General features: G+C 49.8%; 4 protein-coding genes; all 4 read left to right on the plus strand.

Moving 5' to 3' along the window:
* Positions 1-91: 91 nt before the first annotated feature.
* On the plus strand, positions 92-8,602 carry CNAG_00147 (pre-mRNA-processing-splicing factor 8). XM_012191174.1 has 13 exons: positions 92-374; positions 438-593; positions 649-2,429; positions 2,482-3,441; positions 3,495-4,647; positions 4,696-4,847; positions 4,901-5,605; positions 5,659-5,873; positions 5,924-5,973; positions 6,024-6,944; positions 6,991-7,165; positions 7,216-8,261; positions 8,320-8,602. The coding sequence occupies exons 1-13, from the start codon at positions 162-164 to the stop codon at positions 8,386-8,388; spliced, it is 7,596 nt and encodes a 2,531-aa protein (XP_012046564.1). The 5' UTR covers positions 92-161; the 3' UTR covers positions 8,389-8,602.
* A 105-nt stretch (positions 8,603-8,707) lies between these two features.
* CNAG_00148 (hypothetical protein) lies at positions 8,708-15,292 on the plus strand. XM_012191175.1 has 8 exons: positions 8,708-9,894; positions 9,944-12,380; positions 12,430-12,815; positions 12,865-13,033; positions 13,087-13,338; positions 13,387-14,396; positions 14,452-14,585; positions 14,644-15,292. Exons 1-8 carry the CDS (start codon positions 8,775-8,777, stop codon positions 15,130-15,132), a joined length of 5,997 nt encoding a protein of 1,998 aa, XP_012046565.1. The 5' UTR covers positions 8,708-8,774; the 3' UTR covers positions 15,133-15,292.
* Positions 15,293-16,133: 841 nt separating this feature from the next.
* CNAG_00149 (NADH dehydrogenase (ubiquinone) 1 alpha subcomplex 4) lies at positions 16,134-17,064 on the plus strand. XM_012191176.1 has 5 exons: positions 16,134-16,281; positions 16,498-16,550; positions 16,622-16,676; positions 16,742-16,810; positions 16,874-17,064. Exons 1-5 carry the CDS (start codon positions 16,273-16,275, stop codon positions 16,967-16,969), a joined length of 282 nt encoding a protein of 93 aa, XP_012046566.1. The 5' UTR covers positions 16,134-16,272; the 3' UTR covers positions 16,970-17,064.
* A 256-nt stretch (positions 17,065-17,320) lies between these two features.
* Positions 17,321-21,104, plus strand: CNAG_00150 (peptidase). XM_012190801.1 has 7 exons: positions 17,321-17,729; positions 17,780-17,861; positions 17,920-18,033; positions 18,097-18,694; positions 18,749-20,617; positions 20,680-20,739; positions 20,805-21,104. The coding sequence occupies exons 1-7, from the start codon at positions 17,629-17,631 to the stop codon at positions 20,834-20,836; spliced, it is 2,856 nt and encodes a 951-aa protein (XP_012046191.1). The 5' UTR covers positions 17,321-17,628; the 3' UTR covers positions 20,837-21,104.
* The last annotated feature ends 17 nt before the right edge of the window (positions 21,105-21,121 follow it).

Consider the following 21,121-nt stretch of genomic DNA (forward strand, 5'->3'; position numbering starts at 1 on the left):
CAGGACAACCGCCACATGGATTATTCCGGCTAAAACGCCGCCGCTCTTACGCTTCGCGCTCTCTGCTCCTGCACGCTGCTTCATAGACCATCTCAAATACATCTCGCCACACCTACTTCTTGCAAAAACCTTCCTTCCTCAAAAACCCAACGCGCCGCATCATGTCCACCGTCCCGCCAGGATTCGGTGCGCCGCCCCCGGGATTCACCCCTCAGCCGAATGGAAACGGAGACGGCATGGAGGGAGACTTCTTTGGACAATTAAGCCAGGAGGAGATCGATAAGAAGGCCAGAAAATGGAGGCAGAGTCAGAGGAGAAGATTTAACCCTAAGAGAAGACAGGGTGGTGGTGGTGGTGTAGATTTTGGCAAGGCTGTTAGTATCTTTTGTGGAATGGGAATGGAGTGAGTGGCAATGTAACTGACGTTTGCAATGTAGGATCTGCCGCCAGAGCATATCAGAAAAATCATCAAGGATCACGGGGACATGTCAAATAGGAAGTTTAGAAATGACAAGCGAGTGCATTTGGGTGCCTTGAAGTACGTGCCGCATGCGGTCATGAAGCTTTTGGAGAACATCCCAATGCCCTGGGAGGTAAGTCGCAATCCTGTTTTTAGCCAAACGTGTCTGATGTATATCACCATCACAGCAAGTACGAGAAGTTCCAGTGCTTTACCACATTTCCGGTGCCATCACCTTCGTCAACGAAGTTCCCCGAGTCATTGAACCTGTGTACCACGCTCAGTGGGCTTCTATGTGGCTCGCGATGCGTCGAGAAAAGCGAGATCGACGACACTTTAAGCGAATGCGATTCCCTCCATTTGATGATGAAGAGCCGCCGATGGATTACGGAGATAATGTGTTGGATGTGGAGCCATTAGAAGCCATTCAGTTGGAATTAGATGAGGAAGACGATGCGGCTATCTTGGAATGGTTCTACGACCCCAAGCCCCTCGTTGACACCCCTCAAGTCAATGGGTCCAGCTACAAATATTTCCAACTCGCTCTTCCTCAGATGGCCAACTTGTACCGAATCGGTAGGCAATTGTTGAGCGACTACTCGGACAACAACGCATTCTACTTGTTTGATAAGAAGAGTTTCTTCACTGCCAAAGCGCTCAACATTGCTTTGCCTGGTGGTCCCAAATTTGAGCCGTTGTACCGAGACATGGACGCCTTCGACGAGGACTGGAACGAATTCAATGATATCAACAAGATTATCATCCGAAACGTCATCCGATCCGAGTACAAGGTTGCTTTCCCTCATCTCTACAACTCTCTTCCTCGATCCGTCCATATTGGTGTTTATCACGAGCCCAAGAACGTTTACATCAAGACTGACGACCCCGACCTCCCTGCATTCTACTTTGACCCTCTTATCAACCCCATCTCTCAGCGAGTCGTGCAGGAAGCTCACACTCCTCTTGTTTCCCATGAGGATCAAGTCTTCGGATTTGGTAACGATGAAGATGTCGACTTCGAGCTGCCCGAGGAGGTAGAGCCATTCTTGGGAGAGAGGGATTTGGAGAATGACAATACGGCGGACGCTATCGCGTTGTATTGGGCACCATACCCTTACAACTTGCGAAGTGGCAAAATGAAGCGAGCTCAGGATGTGCCCTTAATCAAGAACCTTTATCTTGAACATTGCCCTGACGGTCAGCCCGTCAAGGTTAGAGTTTCTTACCAGAAACTTCTTAAGGTGTACGTGTTGAACGCTCTCCACAATAAACCCCCCAAGGCGATGGTCAAGCGAAACCTTTTCCGAAGTTTGAAGAACACCAAGTTTTTCCAATCCACCACTCTTGACTGGGTGGAGGCCGGTCTTCAAGTTTGTCGCCAGGGTTACAACATGCTCAATCTTCTTATTCACCGAAAGAATCTTAACTACCTCCATCTTGATTACAATCTTAACCTCAAGCCAATTAAAACTCTTACAACCAAGGAGCGAAAGAAGTCTCGATTCGGTAACGCTTTCCACCTTTGTCGAGAAATCCTTCGTCTCACCAAGCTCATTGTTGACGCCCACGTTCAATTCCGACTTGGTAATGTCGACGCTTTCCAGCTTGCTGATGGTCTTCAGTACATGTTCGCACACGTCGGTCAATTGACCGGTATGTACCGATACAAATACAAGCTTATGAAGCAAATCCGCATGTGCAAGGATCTCAAGCATGTCATCTATTCGAGATTCAATACTGGCCCTGTTGGTAAGGGTCCTGGTGTCGGTTTCTGGGCGCCTGGATGGAGAGTCTGGTTGTTCTTCATGAGGGGTATTGTCCCTTTGCTTGAAAGATGGTTGGGTAACTTGTTGGCTAGGCAGTTCGAGGGTAGGAACAGTAAGGGTGTAGCCAAGACTGTTACCAAGCAAAGGGTGGAGTCTCATTTCGACTTGGAACTTCGTGCCGCCGTCATGCACGATATCTTGGAGTGAGTGTCTTTCACCTCTTAACAGTAACAGGTTGTAGCTAACTTGATGCAGTATGATGCCTGAAGGTGTCAAGCAAAACAAGGCCAAAACCATTCTCCAACATCTTTCCGAAGCTTGGCGATGCTGGAAGGCCAATATTCCTTGGAAGGTCCCTGGTATGCCCGCTGCCATTGAAAACATCATTCTACGATACGTCAAATCTAAGGCCGACTGGTGGACTTCCGTTGCCCACTACAATCGAGAGCGTATCAGGCGAGGCGCTACTGTCGACAAGGCTGTCGTTCGTAAGAACCTCGGTCGATTGACTAGATTGTACCTCAAAGCTGAGCAGGAGAGGCAGAACGGTTATCTAAAGGACGGTCCTTACATCACTTCCGAAGAGGGTACTGCTATCCTTATCTCTACCGCGCACTGGTTTGAATCTCGAAAGTTTGCTCCTATCCCTTTCCCTCCTCTTTCTTACAAGCACGACACCAAGCTTCTCGTTCTTGCGCTTGAAAAGCTCAAGGAGGCCTACAGCGTCCACGGTCGACTTAATCAGTCTCAACGAGAAGAGTTGGCGCTGGTTGAGCAGGCATACGATAACCCGCACGAGTGTTTGTCACGTATCAAGAGGTTATTACTGACTCAACGTGCGTTCAAGGAAGCTGGTATTGAGTTCTTTGACACTTATGACAAGTTGATCCCTTGTTATGACGTTGAGCCTCTCGAAAAACTCAGTGACGCGTACCTTGACCAATTCTTGTGGTACGAGGCCGATAAGAGAAGACTTTTCCCTAGTTGGATCAAGCCCTCCGATTCTGAGCCGCCTCCCCTTCTCGTTTATAAATGGTGTCAGGGTATTAACAACTTGACCGATATCTGGGACACTTCTGAAGGTGAATCGGCTGTGATGATGGAGACAGTGTTAGCAAGAGTGTATGAGAAGGTCGACTTGACTCTTCTCAGTCGATTGTTGCGTCTTATCATGGACCACAATCTGGCTGATTACATCACTTCAAAGAACAACACGTAAGTTCTAATCTTTGCCTTGCGGAAATTATTTACTGATACACGTCCCTTAGTACACTTACCTTCAAGGACATGTCTCACATCAACACTTACGGTATGATTCGAGGTCTTCAGTTCTCCTCATTCGTCTTCCAATACTATGGTCTCGTCCTTGATCTTCTCATCCTTGGTCTTGAGCGAGCCAGTGAAATCGCCGGTCTTCCTGAAGCACCCAACGGTTTCCTTCAGTTTAAGAACCGAGAGATCGAGACCAAGCACCCCATCCGTTTCTACTCTCGATACGTCGACCGTATCCATATCCTGTTCCGATTCACGGCAGAGGAGTCTCGAGATCTTATCCAGCGATATCTCAGTGTTCAGCCTGATCCTAACAACGAAAACGTCATCGGTTATAACAACAAGCGATGCTGGCCCCGTGATTGTCGAATGAGGCTTATCAAGCATGATGTAAATCTTGGTCGCGCAGTCTTCTGGAACGTCAAGAACTCTCTGCCTAGGTCTCTCACTACCATTGAGTGGGAAGACACATTCGTTTCTGTCTACTCCAAGGATAACCCTCAGCTCTTGTTCTCCATGTGCGGTTTCGAAGTCCGAATTCTTCCTCGAGTGCGTACACAGCACGGCGAGGCTTATTCTTTGAAAGATGGTGTTTGGAACCTTACTCAAGAGTCTACCAAAGAGCGAACAGCTCAGGCGTTCTTGCGTGTCTCCGACCAGGGTATCCAAGATTTCAACAACCGTATTCGCCAGATTCTCATGAGCTCTGGTAGTGCCACTTTTGCGAAGATCATTAACAAGTGGAACACATGTCTTATCGGTTTGATGACTTATTACCGAGAGGCCGTCGTGCACACCAACGAATTGCTTGATTCTCTTGTCAAGGCCGAAAACAAGGTCCAGACTCGTGTCAAGATTGGTCTTAACTCCAAGATGCCTTCTCGTTTCCCTCCCTGTGTCTTTTACTCCCCTAAGGAACTTGGTGGTCTCGGTATGCTTTCCATGGGCTTCGTACTAATTCCTCAGTCTGATTTGAGGTGGTCCAAGCAGACTGACAGTGGTGGAATTACTCACTTCCGCTCTGGTATGACCCACGAGGAAGACCAGTTGATCCCTAACTTGTACCGATACTTGCAACCTTGGGAAGCGGAGTTCTTGGACTCTGCCAGAGTGTGGTCTGAGTACGCTTTGAAGAGGAAGGAAGCTACCGTGAGTTAGGATTCGATGAAATTATGTTGTACAAGCTGACTGTATTAGGCTTCTAACCGTCGACTCACCCTTGAAGATCTCGAGGACAGTTGGGACCGAGGTATTCCTAGGATCAACACCCTTTTCCAGAAGGACAGGCACACTCTTGCTTACGACAAGGGATGGCGAGTTCGTCAGTACTTCAGTCAATTCTTCCGACTGTAAGTCAATTCTTCACCATCACAATTAAATGTACTCATGGTTTTATTCATAGCCGTAACCAACCATTCATCTGGACTAACCAACGACATGATGGTAAACTCTGGCAACTTAACAACTACCGAGTTGATGTCATCTCTGCTCTCGGTGGTGTCGAGGGTATCTTGGAGCACTCCTTGTTCAAGGGAACTGCCTTCCCAACCTGGGAGGGTCTGTTCTGGGAGAAAGCCTGTCTGCAGAATGGTACTCGTCTTCTCCGTGCCGATGGCTCTGAGGTCCTTGTGGAAGATGTTCAGGAGGGCGATCAACTTCTTGGTCCCGATGGAACGAGCAGGACGGCGAGCAAGATTGTTCGCGGCGAAGAGCGTCTCTATCGTATTAAAACCCATGAGGGACTCGAAGATCTGGTCTGTACCCATAACCACATCCTTTCTATGTATAAAGAAAGGTTTGGTCGGGAGGGAGCTCATTCTCCCAGTGCCGGCACCAGCCTCACAGAGAGCCATGAGAGAGTCGATGTGACTGTCGATGACTTTGTCCGTCTTCCTCAACAAGAGCAACAGAAGTATAAGCTTTTCCGTTCGACTGATTTTGTGCGACGCGAACAACCCTCCGCTTCTAAATTAGCCACCTTGTTACACATCAATTCTATCGAGCTTGAGGAGGAGCCTACGAAGTGGTCCGGTTTTGTGGTTGACAAAGACAGTCTTTATCTTCGTTATGACTATTTGGTACTGCACAACTCAGGATTTGAGGAATCGTGAGTTCAAAACACCCCTATTCACCAGAAAAGAAGCTGACACGGTGTTTTAGCATGAAAAACAAGCGTTTGACCAACGCTCAACGTTCCGGTCTTTCTCAGATCCCTAATCGTCGATTCACAATGTGGTGGTCTCCCACCATCAACAGAGCCAATGTCTACGTTGGTTTCCAAGTCCAGCTCGATTTGACTGGTGTTTTCATGCACGGTAAGATCCCCACTTTGAAGATCTCTTTGATTCAAATCTTCCGAGCACACTTGTGGCAAAGTAAGTTGTTGAAACAGAAGTCGTTGCTTGATCCCTAATTTTTTTTGCAGAAATCCACGAGTCTGTTGTTATGGATTTGTGTCAAGTCTTCGATCAAGAGGTATGTAACATCTGATTCTACAAGTTCGTAGTTATGCTGACTCTGTACAGATGGAAGCGCTCCAAATCGAAACTGTTCAGAAAGAGACTATCCACCCTCGAAAGTCGTACAAGATGAACTCTTCGGCTTCCGACATTCTCCTTTTCTCGTCTTACAAGTGGCAGATCTCTCGACCTTCTCTTCTTACTGATAATCGGGACACTATGGACGGCACTACCTCCAACAAGTTCTGGCTCGACATCCAGCTCCGATGGGGTGACTTTGATTCTCATGACATTGAGCGTTACGCTCGTGCGAAGTACCTCGACTATTCTTCGGACAGTCAGTCTATCTACCCATCGCCCACTGGTAATCTTATCGCGATCGACTTGGCATACAACCTCTACTCTGCGTACGGCTGTTACTTCCCCGGTCTCAAGCCGCTCCTCCAGCAAGCGATGGCGAAGATTATGAAGGCCAACCCCGCTCTGTATGTTTTACGTGAACGTATCAGGAAGGGTCTTCAACTATACTCATCTGAGCCTACTGAGCCGTATCTTAACTCTTCCAACTACTCCGAGTTGTTCTCAAACCAGATTATCTGGTTCGTAGACGACACTAATGTCTACCGAGTCACAGTTCACAAGACCTTTGAAGGTAACTTGACTACTAAGCCCATCAACGGTGCTATCTTCATCTTCAATCCTCGTACTGGTCAGCTCTTCTTGAAGATCATTCACACCTCGGTTTGGGCTGGTCAGAAGCGTCTAGGTCAATTGGCCAAATGGAAGACGGCCGAAGAAGTCGCTGCTTTGGTTCGATCATTGCCCGTGGAAGAACAACCTAAACAAGTCATTGTTACCCGAAAGGGTATGCTTGACCCCTTGGAAGTCCATTTGCTTGATTTCCCCAACATCGTTATCAAGGGTTCCGAACTCCAGTTACCATTCCAAGCCACTCTCAAGATGGAGAAATTTGGTGACTTAATCCTGGTACGTCCGATCAACCCGTGAGAAAAATAAGCTAATCATGGAACAGCGTGCAACTCAACCTCAAATGGTTTTGTTCAATCTTTATGACGATTGGCTCAAGTCTATCTCAAGTTACACTGCCTTCTCTCGCCTTATTCTTATTCTTCGTGCTTTGCACGTCAACAATGAGAAGTCTAAGATTATCTTGAGACCCGATAAGAACACTATCACAGAGTCTTACCGTAAGCATGATTTTTTTCCTGCTAATAATATTGACTGACCCATTTCCCAGACATTTGGCCATCGCTCAGCGACGACGAGTGGATGAAGGTGGAAGTGGCTCTTAAGGATCTCATTTTGGCCGACTTTGGTAAGAGGAACAGCGTCAACGTAGCCTCCCTCACAGCCAGCGAAATTCGAGACATTATTCTGGGTATGGAAATTGCAGCGCCATCTGTTCAACGACAACAGATGGCTGAGATCGAAAAGAACACCGAGGCTGCCGCTCAGGTTACTGCTCTTCAGACTAAAACTACCAACATCCATGGTGACGAAATTGTGGTCACGACAACCACTCAGTACGAACAGCAAACCTTTGCTAGTAAGTCTGACTGGCGTGTACGAGCTATCAGTGCCACCAACTTGCCACTTCGTGTCAACCACATTTTTGTTGGCAATGATGATGTGAAGGATGATGCTGGCAGCTACACATACGTTATCCCCAAAAACGTCTTGCGAAGCTTCATTGTCAACGCCGATCTCCGTACACAGGTTGTTGCCTACCTTTATGGTACTTCACCCCCTGACAACAAGCAGGTTAAGGAGATCAAGGCCGTCGCTTGGATCCCGCAGAGGGGTACCAACAACGGTGTAGATCTTCCCGTTACCTTACCTAAGCATGACTTCCTTCTCAAGGATCTTGAGCCCCTTGGTTGGATTAAGACACAGTCACAAGAACTCAACCACCTTTCTCCTCAAGACGTTACCACCCAAGCGAAGATTATGGCTGCTCACCCTGAGTGGGGACCTCAATCCATCTGTGTTACCTGTTCTTTCACCCCTGGTTCCGTCTCTCTCAACGCATGGGACCTCACAGTAGCTGGCTTCGAATGGGGTAGGAAGAACGAGGATGTCACGGGCCAGAACCCAGGGTTCAACCCGTCCATGGCTAACCGAGTTCAGTTGTTGTTGTCTGACAGGATTTTGGGTATGACTTTGGTTCCTGAGGGTGGGGTTTGGAACTATGGTGTTGGTTTAACCCAGGCCTGGTCAGAAAAGATTCCTTACACAATGACTCTCGACAAGCCTGAGGCGTTCTGGGCCCCTTGCCACCGACCTGTAAGTTCGATCTATATTGTCCATTTGGTTCGTCCTTATTGATATATTCTTTCCATAGAACGCTTTCCTCAACTTTGCATCCATGGAGGGTGATGATGCGGCCGACGTTGAGAACAGTTTGGAGTAAATGTTTCGTTATGAGGAGTAGGAAGTCTCTTGGAGTACCCGTAAAGATCTGGTTGATTTGGTCAATAGTACCTGTTTGTATACTAGTAGATATCCGTTTCAGTAAAAAGTTTCAATGCACTTTTAGCTCCGATCAGAGGCAGTTTGTCGTCGTCTTTCATCAATACAGCAGCCCATTAGCAGTAGTTAAATGCACATCATTAGTTGGATGTTCGATAGAGGAGCGATGAAGGCAGATCACGTGATATCGGCTGGTATTTGATCCCGTAAAGCCATCCTCCAGCGAGATGGCGGAGTGGTCGCGTCCATCGTCATAGACTAACCCCAGACTTGCATTACTTCCTTTTTCCTCCATTCTTCCGACCCCAACTCCTATTGCCATCCATAATGGAGGATAACCACGTAAGTGAACATCCTCCCGAAAGCATAACGTCCGCAAGTCATCTCTTCGACTCCATCGACTCAGGAGGTGGTGCTGCCGATGACCCCTTCGCTCAGTTCGGTAGCGAACAGGATGACTCTGCACCACAGCTTCAAGTACAAGAGGACGGACATAAAGCAGAATTGCAAGCAATTACAGAAGGAGATGCTCCGGCCCCAGCCGCTCAAATGGAGGGGAGCAGGATACCGATTCCGGCAAATGTTTTAGGAAAGCAAACTGAAGAGAAGGTTGCATACTCACCTGAAGAAACTGAAGAAGTGGAGAGCGGAGGAAAAACCCAGGAAGGCATTGGAGAGCAGCAGGAAAGTCACATCGGTTCTCCACCTATACAGGAAGCTACGGCGGGCCACTTGTTTGGTCCCGTCAATGATGGCTCCGGTGAAGACCTATTCGCGCAACTCGCTGAATCAGAAAATGACGAGTTCACGCAGCTAGAACAAAGTCAGGAGACATTGAAGAGCGAGGGAATAGATCAACCAGAAGTCCTAGGGCAAACAGAAGCATCCGTGCCACGTGAAGAAAAGGACTACAGTGATCTATTGGCTGAGTTTGAGGCTGAGAATGGTATGCTGGAACCACCTATAGAAGGGCAAGTCGAATCACATTCGGAACGCGAAGCAGAAGGGATTCAGTCCTTTATGGGTCAATCAGATACCAAAAATGATCAAACACCGGCTGTTTCGTCTCTCTTCACTGACGACCAAAATGATTCTGTCTTTGACAATATCATACCTGAGTCCGACTCTGAACTGCAAGATGCACCCGTGACGACTACTGCCGGCAGGTCAACCAACCCATCTATTCAGGGTCTATTCTCCAACGATACAACTGATTTTTTGAATCAGGGACAGATTATCACGGAAGCGCAGGAGGTGGGAGACTTGGACCAGAGTATCGCCGAGCCTTTAGAATTCGACGTTCCTCAAGGATGGTACGATGACAATGGTCAGTGGCAATGGTATACTGAGGAAGAGAAGGAGCAAGTCAAATTTGCGATGATGGGTCCTGCCAATTGGCAAGAGACCGAACAGGCACCACCGCCCTTGACCGCGGGTCCGGGAGCTAGTATGTGATTTCATCTTCATTGATAGCTTTTGTTGACGAGCGTATATAGCTCTTGCACCGGTTGCTTCTCGAAGTCCAGCCCTCCAAGCTCAATCTGCGATGTCAGAGAATGCTGCTCGCCGTACCCCTCAACCCGAACCCATTGCGGCTTTCGACTCGAGCATATACGAGCCACCGGCCCCTGCGAGTACTCAATTTACCACAAGCACAGCGTCCTACTTCCCTGCTAATCGGTCAGGGACTACGAATGATCCTTCGCCCTATGCCCCTCCTCAGGTTACCCGTTCAGCGACTCTCCCCGCCAACAGTTTCGGTGTAACTGCGGCCGCGCCTAGCTCACACGTTCCTTCAAACCCCAAATCATATAATGCCTATGACCCACCTATTCCAACCAAGCCCTATCACCACCATTCATATGCGCCAGCTACTCAGCCTATGCCTTCTCCATACAACCTCGCCTCTTCGGGGAATGGGTTTACTCCGCCTACGAACGCCGCGCTCGCCAAGTCTGAGCCTCCTAAACCTAGACCTCAGCCCCAGCAAGCGGTGTCAACAGCGTACGATCCTCCATTTCTGAGGACCCAGGAGAAGATCTCACGACCGGCTTCAGCAGTTTCCACAGGTGTCAGTTCGGCGTTTGATGTGTCGCCTATTGTACCGCCTCATCAGGTAAAAGCCCCCCCTCCTCCGCCATCGGGACCACCCAAGCGATCTAAGGGAGAGAACAGACCGCCTAGTCGCGGTCCGGCTTTCGCACCTCCTCCCATTGCTCCCTTTGGGTCACCCCCTCCCGTCCCGCCTTTATCCGCGCCCGCTTCCGGCCCACCTCGACGACATACTGGAACTAGCAGACCTCCTAGTCGAGGTCCCGCATATGCGCCTCATCCTAAGGATCAAAGTCCAGTTCCACCGGTTCCGACTTTGCCTACTCTTCCGGTTGAGCTACCTAGATCGCATACTGAGGATAATTCAGTAGCCCGCGGCCGGGACTCTCTGAACCTCCCTGGGTCTCCCGAGGTTAATGAACAGTCTGTCAGTCGTCCAAACGTTTTCTCTTCTGAGGGCCAGGATGAAGTTAGGCCGTCGAGTCGAGGCATTCGAGCCATTTCCCCATCCCTTTCTCCGCACATGTCGTCTGTATCTGCTGAGCCAGTTCAAGCTCCTCTTTCTGGCCCCCCTCGACACTCGACTAATACCACCGGGTTGCCTAGTCATACTCGTACATCTGCGCCATCTCCAATGACTCATATCCCCGCTCCACCTCTATCAGAAGAACCAACTTTTTATGCTCCCCCAGGGGTTCAACAGAAAGCGCAAGGGTCTCAGCCAAGCTCCTATGAACAGATCCCTTACACCCACGACGATTGGCAGGCCGATGGAAACGTGGCATCAGCGCAACTGAGCTCCAATGAGCCCAGTCCTCAGGCTCCCTCTGATTCCCAATCTGGCCATGAGGCGGAAACATTCAAAGCCATTGCTACTGTTCCGTCCGCTGAGTCGTACGAGCCGAGCACTTACGCTCCTACGCAGTCTGATTACTATAAGCCTGGCCCCGAGGCTACCACTCAGCCTACTTACAAACCAGACTCCTACGAACCTTCATCTGCCAACATCATGCGCTTACAATCTCAATCTAGCCCTTACGCCCGTACTACGTCTCCGGCCCATAACTCAGTCTATGGTACTTCGCCCCCGGTCGATCACATTCCATCGATGGCAGCTTCAGGGAACGCTTTTGCACAAGCGCCATATGCTGGCCAAAGTGCATATCAGTCTGAGAGCGAGAGTTCTGCTCGCCAGTCGGCTCTATCCATGAACCGTTCACCTATACCGTCTTCTACGTCATTATATGCTCCTTCGCATCCTTCAAGTACCTACAATCCCGTGGCGTCGCCGGCGCAAAGCCCAACATATGGCATGTCTCCGCCCTCAACCAATTACTTTCAGTCCATGCCCGGCCCACGAAGCGCCTCTATTGATACATCGTATGTTCCTCAACAGATACTCGAACAGAAGCCTATCAGTGAAGACCCTCTCGCACGAACCACTCTTGCTGCTCGCAACGCTCCCATTGCTGTCTTTGGTTTTGGCGGCGTCTTGATCACTGCTTTCCCAGGTGCATCAGAGTCCGATAACTTTGCCAAGGGCCACGCTCGCATACCATCATACGGCTACGCTTCGGGCAGAGGTCAGCTGTGGATTAGGAACATCTCTGAGGTAGTGGCGCCTGGTGCTTTGAAGAGCGACCAGTCCGCTTTCCCGGGACCTTTGGTGAACGATGTCTCTGGACCCAAGGGTGCCGCGGGGGAGAAAAAGAAGAAGGAAGCTGTTTTGACATATTTGCGTGACAGGGCGGAGGAAGTCGAGAGGGGTTTGCCTTACTTGAAGTCCTCAGCTAGCCGAGCAAGACGCGAGGATGAGGGTAGACTTGTTCTGCTGAGATTGTTGGAGGCGCTGATCATTGGGGAAGGTAAATTGGCTGGAAAGTAAGTCCGTTTTCTATCCCACTGAAAATATTTGCTGATTCAATTCTAGTCCCAAGGTCGAAGATGCTATACGAGCGGCCTTATCGAATCCCTCGTCTCCAAATGTACCTACTGCGCCCGTGCAGTTAACCACCCTATCCAATGGCATTTACCCTTCAACATCGCCCAACTCCGCTTCCCCGGTTGCGGCCAACCCTTCTCAACTAAGCCACTTGTCTACCCTGCTTGCCCAGGGCCAGAAAAAGGAAGCAGCTCAATATGCGATTGATCACGGTTTGTGGTCACATGCTTTGGTGATTAGTAGCGCTGTCGGTGCCGAATTATGGAAGGATACCGTGATGAAGTTCACAGCGGCCGAGTTGAATGCTAGGAGCGAAGGTACTGCTGGTATCAAGGCTTCATATGCTCTGTTCGGAGGCATGGGCCATTCTTCTTGTAAGTAACGTCGATCTGAGCATGTATAAGGCTGACGCAATTAATTCAGTGGACGACTTGATTAATGCGGCTACAATCACCGAAGATCCATCCCAGGACCAATGGCGAGAGGTGATTTCTTCAGTTCTATTCCATGCCAAACCTGCGGATCTTACTTGTCTCGATGAACTGGGGTCAAGATTCCTCCAGATGGGCCTGATCAATGCATCTCATGCTTGGTATGTTTCTTTCCACTGTCATGGAGACCTGTTGCTGATCTCTCCGCTGTCAGCTTCCTGCTCTCACCCCTTTCGCCTTTCTTAGATACCACACCTGCGTCGTATGAGCGTGGTATCATGGTGACCCACAATATTCGAGACGAGGAATCAACCATTTTTGTTGAGATCGCTGAATATGCCAGGAGTTTGGTACCTGTCCCAAAGGGCCAGGAGCAAGTCACTGTGGGCTTACCGCAGCTGTTGCCGTACAAGCTTGCTAGGGCATGGCGGTTAGCTGAATTGGGCGAAGTTGATTTAGCAAAGAGGTGAGTGCGCGTAATCTCCATTGACGACTTTGTACTGAAACGCAACAGATACTGTGCCGCTATTGAAGCCGGCGCGAAGCCCTTGACTAAGAGTGCCCAGACTCAGTCTCTTCTTCCTCCCGCATTTATGGCCAGCCTTGAAGATCTCCTCGAGCGATTGACCGGTACCCCTTCAATTAACCCCGCCAATGTGTTGGGTGGTGGCCGCAAATCAAGTAAACCAGGCTTTGACAAACTTGGGTCTTGGATTGAAGGTCGCTTGACCAAGTTTATCGCTGGCGAAGAAGGTGAAAAGATGGCTCCCAAGCCGGCTGCATTAGGTGGAAAGGCGGAGGGACCGTTTGCTCATTTCAGCTCCGTCTCGCCAGACCCGTCTGGATCGATCTCTCGAAACCCTTCGATGGCCGATGTCGGCAGCTACAGCGCATCCAATGGGTTCTTGGGTGTCCAGCCGATGTCTCGAACCACGTCTCCAGCTGCTCAGGGCCAATACAACCCTTACGGCCAGCAATCACAACCTTACGGTGCACCGCCGAAGAGCTCTTTAGATGTTCACTCCTTGTCTCGTGCTACTTCACCCTCTGCTCAAACACACAACAACCTTTACACCTCTCAGTCTCAACCTTCCAGCTCTGCTAGTTCATCTTATGGTGACTCGCAGGGTCGTCGTACTGACTTTGGAGGGGGCTTCACCCCCTGGAGCGCCAACGCAGGATCAGAGGTGCAAGCGAAAGACGGAGAAACGACCCCCCATGCTTATGAGGCGCCCGTTGGAGATGACCAGGCTGAATTTATAACTCCGATGGCTGGGCTTTCCATAGGCCCGAGCGCGTCTACTACTCCCAACTATACGCCTCAGGCGTTTCAGCCTGCTTACGATCTAGGCGATGAAGATGAAGATCTCGGATTTGGAAATACGTCATTATCTAAGGGAAGGCCCACGAAAACAGTCGATGAAGGAGAAGGCAAGGGCGAGGCGAGCGGGGGCAAGCCGGCCAAGGCGGCCAAGGGAGGTAAGGTGGAGCCCAAAAAGGAAGAGCCGACTCAGCCCGCGAAACGTGAGTATCCGTTCATTCTTTCAAATGACGATGGCTGATTCCATTCCATGAATAGAAGAGCAACATCAATCATCGTCGTGGCTTGGAAGGTTATGGGGAAAAAAGGAAGGTGGTCCGGTTAAAGCAAACTTGGGTGAAGAGACATCTATGGTGTACGATCCTGACCAGAAACGATGGGTAGTCAAGGGCGTGAGTGATCACATTTGAATGACAAAGATATTTTAACATGTTAACCTTTTAACTATAGGCAACGGGTGCTTCTGCAGCTCCTGCAGCTCCCCCTCCGCCACCCCGAGCCCAAACCGCCTCGCCATCCCACATATCCCGCCCCGCACCCTCTACCCGAGCCATGTCAGCTGCCCCTCCTCCTGCCGGTCCCAGCTCCAGCTCCAGTGACGGCTCCTTCGGCACATTCCCTCGTTCTGCCAACGCTCCCCCACCTCCTGCCGGCATGTCAGCGTCCACATTTGCTGAAGGTCCTGATGGTGGGATCAGGCGGATGAAGTCGAGTTTGACAATGAGTCAAGGACAAGGACCTCCCTCTGGGCCTTTGTCCGGTCCGCCTTCCGGTCCGCCGTCACAACCGCCTAGCAGGACACCATCGACGTCGGCGACTTCGGCGTCCCTTGATGATTTGCTGTCTGGCTCGAGACCGGCGAGTAAGAGGCCTGGATCGGCTATGAAGAAGGGGGCGAGGAATAGATATGTGGATGTCTTCCAAGCCGAGGGATCGTAAGTTGGTACAAGATGAAAGCCATTTGAGAGGGAATGGAAACTTTGCAAAAGAAATGCTGGGAATGATAAGATGGATCGTAGTATTTTTACATTAATTAGTCTTAATGATCCGATGTGTGTTGATGTACGGCTATGATATGCAGCAAATGTGTCTTGCAAAGTGATTAATGTCATTAAAAAAGAGTTGCTCGAAAAGTTCATGACTGAATAGATCGATGGCAGTACGTAGATAACGGAGACACGGGGTAAGAGAAGGACCGAAAAGACGTCATGTGAAAATACAACAATATCCCATGACTTATAGTGACCCAAATAAGAACAGCTACTGTGAGACGTTGGGAAGTCGATGCAGCCTATTACTTTCGATTATTTGAAAGTGCATAACAGATTTATATCCTGTTTTGATCAATCAAGCGGCTTCTGCTGCTTTCCACAAGTCGACATGGTCAGCCGCCAGAACATACCTCAAGCGGCCACTGCTTCTCGCTGCTGGCCTGTTTTTCTCCCTTTGACGGTAGCTCACGCGCACTGAAGATCTATATGGACCCTCACCTAGCTTTGTCACCCAGCATGATTGCCACCGATAATAGCCAACTAATCAACTATTACTACCCGCAGTTAATCTCTTTCGTGGCGAGCGGCGATAAGGGCCAAATAGTGGTACATCAGATCACTGCTGGAGACTTTGCGATTGGATCCATCTCCGCCATTCACGACTTGAGGATCGCGAAACATGTTTTTCCATCGGACCACATCTCATCAATCTCTGCTCCCACTATGCAGCTGCAAATCAAGCGATGCATACTGGATGCTCTGGCGTAGAGGAATGTTTAACGGGAATACGGCGGACGAATGACTACGTACGTACTACCAACCGGCGGACGCGACGACTTTTTGTTGCTGGGCGGAGGTAATAAAGACCACGTCACGGAATTAAATGGCGGCGGCGGCGGCGGAGGGCCGAGGATATCCGAATTGGAGGGAAAAGGAGCTTTAATAACCTCTGCAGGACGAGCGGTTTTTCCTCCTCTTTTCTTTTCTTCCAGAAACAAAAACCTGTCTGAAAAGACTCCAAAAACAAAAACACAAAAAGCTACATCCACCTACTTATCTTATCTCCTCCCAGCAACAATCGTCAACCATGCCCGTTGTGAGTCATTCGGATTCTATCGTATCTCTTTCCATCCTTCGCGAGACTCGCCGGCGCGCGCTTTAACGACAAACAACATCCCATGGCCATCCGACTTTTCCCGGCCATTCCTTGCCCCGCGTCTTCTTGAGCCCCTACAGGGCACTCCCTTCAAACTTCTTCGAGACGATTCTAGAAACCATGTGCGAGATGTACTGACTCGTGCCCCTTTTGCAGAACCGTGCTATCATGAAGAAGTGGTTCCCCGTTGAAGTCATGCCCATCTTTGGGTATGTCCAATCATTTCGCGTCGGCCGATCAGACGAGTTTTATGGACTAACTGTTACTTCTTTCACAATAGCATCGTCGGTCTCGCTTGTGTTGGTGCCACCGCCTATCTCTGGAAGCTCTCTCAGGTATGTCTACTATGCATAAAAAAAATTAAAAGTGCAAAGGAACATCTGGCTGATTTTCGATATAGGGCCCTGAGGTCGTCTGGGACCGATCTTCTGACTGGAGGCCTTGGGACAAGGTCAAGCACGACGAGAACGTACGTGTTTTCGATACTTGTTAGAATATGTGATTTTTTTGGCTTACCGTATACTTCCAACAGCTCAAGTACATCACTGTTAACCCCGAGTTCTGGGCTCAGCGAAGGGCTCAGGCCGCTGCTGCCAAGAACGGCGAGCGAGCTGTGGACGCTATCTAAGTAGTGTCTGGGATTTGGAGGGAGTATGTAGATGTAGATGTAGATGTGTAACTTTTTTCTGTTGGATTCGCATGGCATTTCTTTTTTTCTTCTCTACTCTGCTCGTCGCCCGCCGGCGGTCGACTTGGAGAGTGTTTTGCGATTTGTATAGCTGTTATGCTTGGCGCTTGAAAGAAACCTGAAATTTTGTTTGCTGTTGCTTGAACGGATTACGACGCCTGTTTCGCTGGCTTGCGGGACGGAATGTGGAGTAATTTGAGGCGTCCCGGCCGGTGGCTTGGTGTGCCTGAATTTGTCCATTTTATCAGTGGTGTTTGTATTTGTTCGCTGGGAGCGCGCAATGAGAGTGAGCAGAGAGTAAACAGAGAGTAAGCAGAGAGTGTCGCTGGCGGCGATGGTCTGCACGGCAGCGAGGAGGAGAACAGACGCTGCGAAGGAAAAATGCAGCAGACAGCGAGACAAGCCACTGACGAGATGCATGCAACTGCGTCCACTGTTCCCTGCTCCGCCCTCGTTAATCCTTCCGTCCTCTTTCATCTTTCTATTCACCTTTCTTTCTTCTTTCCACATCTTTCTTGCACACCGGCATTCCGCCGCCCACACTCCTTACTCTCCTTATAATACACTGCGCGTGTCTCTGGGCGTTCCTTTCATCCACAATGGTCGCCTTCCACGCGTCCTCCGCTCTCCTCTCCTTTGCCCTTCTCGCGACTGGCTTTGCCAACGCCTTCAGTCTTGATGATATCAAAAGAGGTTCCGAGTAAGTTACATGATAAATGATAGACACGCACAATGCTGACCCCTTTACAGCTCGGTCATACCAGGGAGGTACATTGTCGAATTCGATAGCAAGGCTCATCTCACCTCTGCCGGTATAAAAAGAGCCGCTACAGTGAGCTGACTCTCGCGTACCATTCGCATAGCAAGCTGACTTTTATTCCCTCTTCAAGCCCCATGAATACATCTATAGAGAACTTGATGCTCGCTCGTCCTCTTACACCGTCCACCAAGAATACGCTTGTGACTTGTTCTTCGGCGCGTCTCTTTCCATCTTCTCTGATGCTGTGAGTGACGCGTCATGAGCCCATTTAAATGCCGCATCTAACCGAGATTTGACTCAAATTTAGGATCTTGCAGTCCTGCTCGACATCGCTGGTGTCATCGACCTCCGAGCTGTTCATTTACTCACCTTGCCCGCCGAGCCCCTTTCCAAGGAAAACACACAATGGCCCGCCAATTCTCCTCACTCTCCGTCATCCAGCTCTGCCTCTGCCACTGCTTCAGCGACTTCCACCTCTGCGCCGTTCTCCAACCTCCCCCAGATCCAGGCTGACGCTGTCCAAGCCACTGGGAACAAGGGCAAAGGAATCAAAATCGGTATCATTGACGGTGGTGTGGACTACACACGGGAACCTCTTGGTGGCTGTTTCGGGTCCGGCTGCAAGATTGCGGGAGGTTACGACTTTGTCGGTGATAATTACGATGGAAGTAATGACCCTGTGCCGGACAACGACCCTTACGACAACTGTTATTCCCACGGCACTTTTATCTCTGGCATCATTGGTGCCAACCAGAATATCTACGGGGCCGTAGGTGTCGCGCCCGAGGCGAGCTTGTATGTCTACAGGGTGTTTGGCTGCAACGGTGCGGCGTCGGATGATATTGTCCTTGCGGCAATGCAAAAAGCATATGATGATGACATGGATGTCATCAACCTCTCTCTTGGTAGGCCTACTCCTTGAGTGAAAAACAAAAAGTTTTAGCTCATACGATCTCTAGGTGAACCCTCTGGATGGACCGAGAGTACTCTCAGCGTCTTTGCTTCCCGAGTTGTTGCCAAAGGCACAGTTGTCACCGTCTCTGCTGGCAACCAAGGGCAGGTCGGTGGCTTTTACTCCTCCTCTCCTGCAGCGGGTAAGGGAGTCATCAACGTCGGTTCCAGTGACAGCTCTATCTATCCTGCTCATCTGGCCACTGTTTCCACTGGCTACGGCCCCATTGCTTACTACAATTACAAAGCGTACAGTGACAAGACGTTGCCCCTCTACACCTTTGATTCGGACATCTATGGATGTACCTTGCCAGATGATGTCCCTGACTTGTCGTCTTACCTCGTTATCGTCCGTCGAGGTGAATGTTCCTTGTCTCAAAAGGCTCAAAACGCCTACAACGCCGGTGGAACAGCCATTTTCGTCGTCAATGACGAGAGCGCTCTCCCCATCTATCAAAATTTCCCTCTTATCGACTTTGCACTCATTAGCTACGATGACGGCAATTATCTCCTCAATCAGCTGAATTCCTCCGCCAACACTACCGTCTCTTTTTCTTTCAACCCTATCGCCCTGCCCAACATCTGGACAGCTAATACCACCTCTTACTTTTCAGAAATTGGTCCTACCAACGATTTGTACTTTGCCCCATCTGTGCTCGCCCCTGGAACCAACGTTGTCGGTGTCATGCCTACGACTTTTTACAACTGGACTATCGCGGATGGTACTTCCTATTCTTCTGCCTATGCTGCTGGAGCTGCCGCTCTCTACCTCGCCGCCAAAGGTACAAAGAATATCAGCCCGAGCGACGTCTTGTCTGCTTTGGGAGTCACTGCTCAGCAACTTCCCGTCTCCGTCTCTGACAGCTCTCTTGTGAGCGTCGCTGTTCAGGGTGCAGGCAGGTTGCGGCTCAGCAACGCTATCCATGCCAGCGCCGTCATCTCCCCTTCTGAAATCACACTGAACGACACGGCCAACTTTGATAAATTGCATGTGCTGACAATCAAGAACCCTGGTAATAAATGGGTAACGTACAAGCTGTCTCACGAACCTGCCGGTACCGCTTTGGCTTTCCAATCCGGTCTTAATCAGTCCAATGACCAGCCTTTGCCCCAAGTATCCAATGCAGCATCCGTCAACATCTTCCCTTCCTCACTCACCCTCTGGCCCGGTCAGTCTCTCCTCACCACCGTCAAGTTCACCGCTCCTACTGGTCTTGACGCTCAGACCTTCCCCATCTATTCTGGGTTCATCAAGGTCACCGGCGGTGGCAACACTGTCAAGGTCCCCTACATGGGTGTCGCGGCCAACATGAAGGACATGCCCGTCCTCGACCCTACGGATTGGTACCTCGGTATGAATTCGCCCGCTATCGTCGATGTGAATGGCGACGTCCAACAAGGCTCGACAGTGTATACGTTTAGCAACGTGAGCTACCCCTCGGTGCTTTATCGTCTTGCCGGAGGGACACCTTTGCTCTTGATTGACTTGATCGACGCAAATGCCAACCTTACTTTTACTCCCGATTATACCACTCGAAAACGTTCCTCGACTCCCGAACATGAGACGGAGCACGACAAGCGCCACAGCTCACTTTCCGCTCGACGCCTTAAATCCACCTGGGCAGCCTCTGACACCACCACCAAGACCAAGGGTCTCCACTCTCTTTGGTGTCACTTGACAAACTATAAAGCTCCGGGGTGTTCAAAGACTGGCAACACGTTCCAAAAGGTGCCTATCGTTGGGAACGTGTATGTGGGCGAGTACTTGCCAAGGAGTACGGATAACGCCGATGGCCAAGGAGGGGATTACTCGACCTTCAATTTGAGTACGGCGACATTCTCGAATGGGACGAGTATTCCCAATGGGGATTACCAATGTGAGTGTTCTTGCCGTCTTGCCGCAAAGAAAGAACGAAAAAACAAAACTGATTGTTTCTAGTCCTTATGAGGGCGTTGCACATCACGGGGGATAAGACGAAGGAGTCTGACTATGAATCCTGTAAGCCTACTCATCTCCAGCCCCCCCTTTTTTCGGGAAATCTTGTGCTGACGACGGTTTGATAGGGGTTTCTCAACCATTCACCATTGCCCAATAATCTCGTCATCTCTATTTTTATGCGTGTGTTGCTAGTGTTTCAAGGACAGTTACTATCCCATAGTGAACGGACAATTCGGTACTTTTCGAACCAAAAGGTAGTTCAGTAGTATATTGCGCATTGTTTTTTTTTCTTCTTTTTCCGTGCAATTTTTACGCGCTCGTGATGGGAAGAAAAATAATGTTATGAACGATGCATTTTGCTAGTACTTTCTGTTTGTTAGGAAGTGAGGAATGAAGTGATGCAAAAAAGAAATGGTCGCGACATGACTGACTGATAAGAGAA

Source organism: Cryptococcus neoformans, chromosome 1 (assembly GCF_000149245.1).
Source record: "Cryptococcus neoformans var. grubii H99 chromosome 1, complete sequence".
In the NCBI taxonomy this organism is placed as follows: Eukaryota; Fungi; Basidiomycota; class Tremellomycetes; order Tremellales; family Cryptococcaceae; genus Cryptococcus; species Cryptococcus neoformans.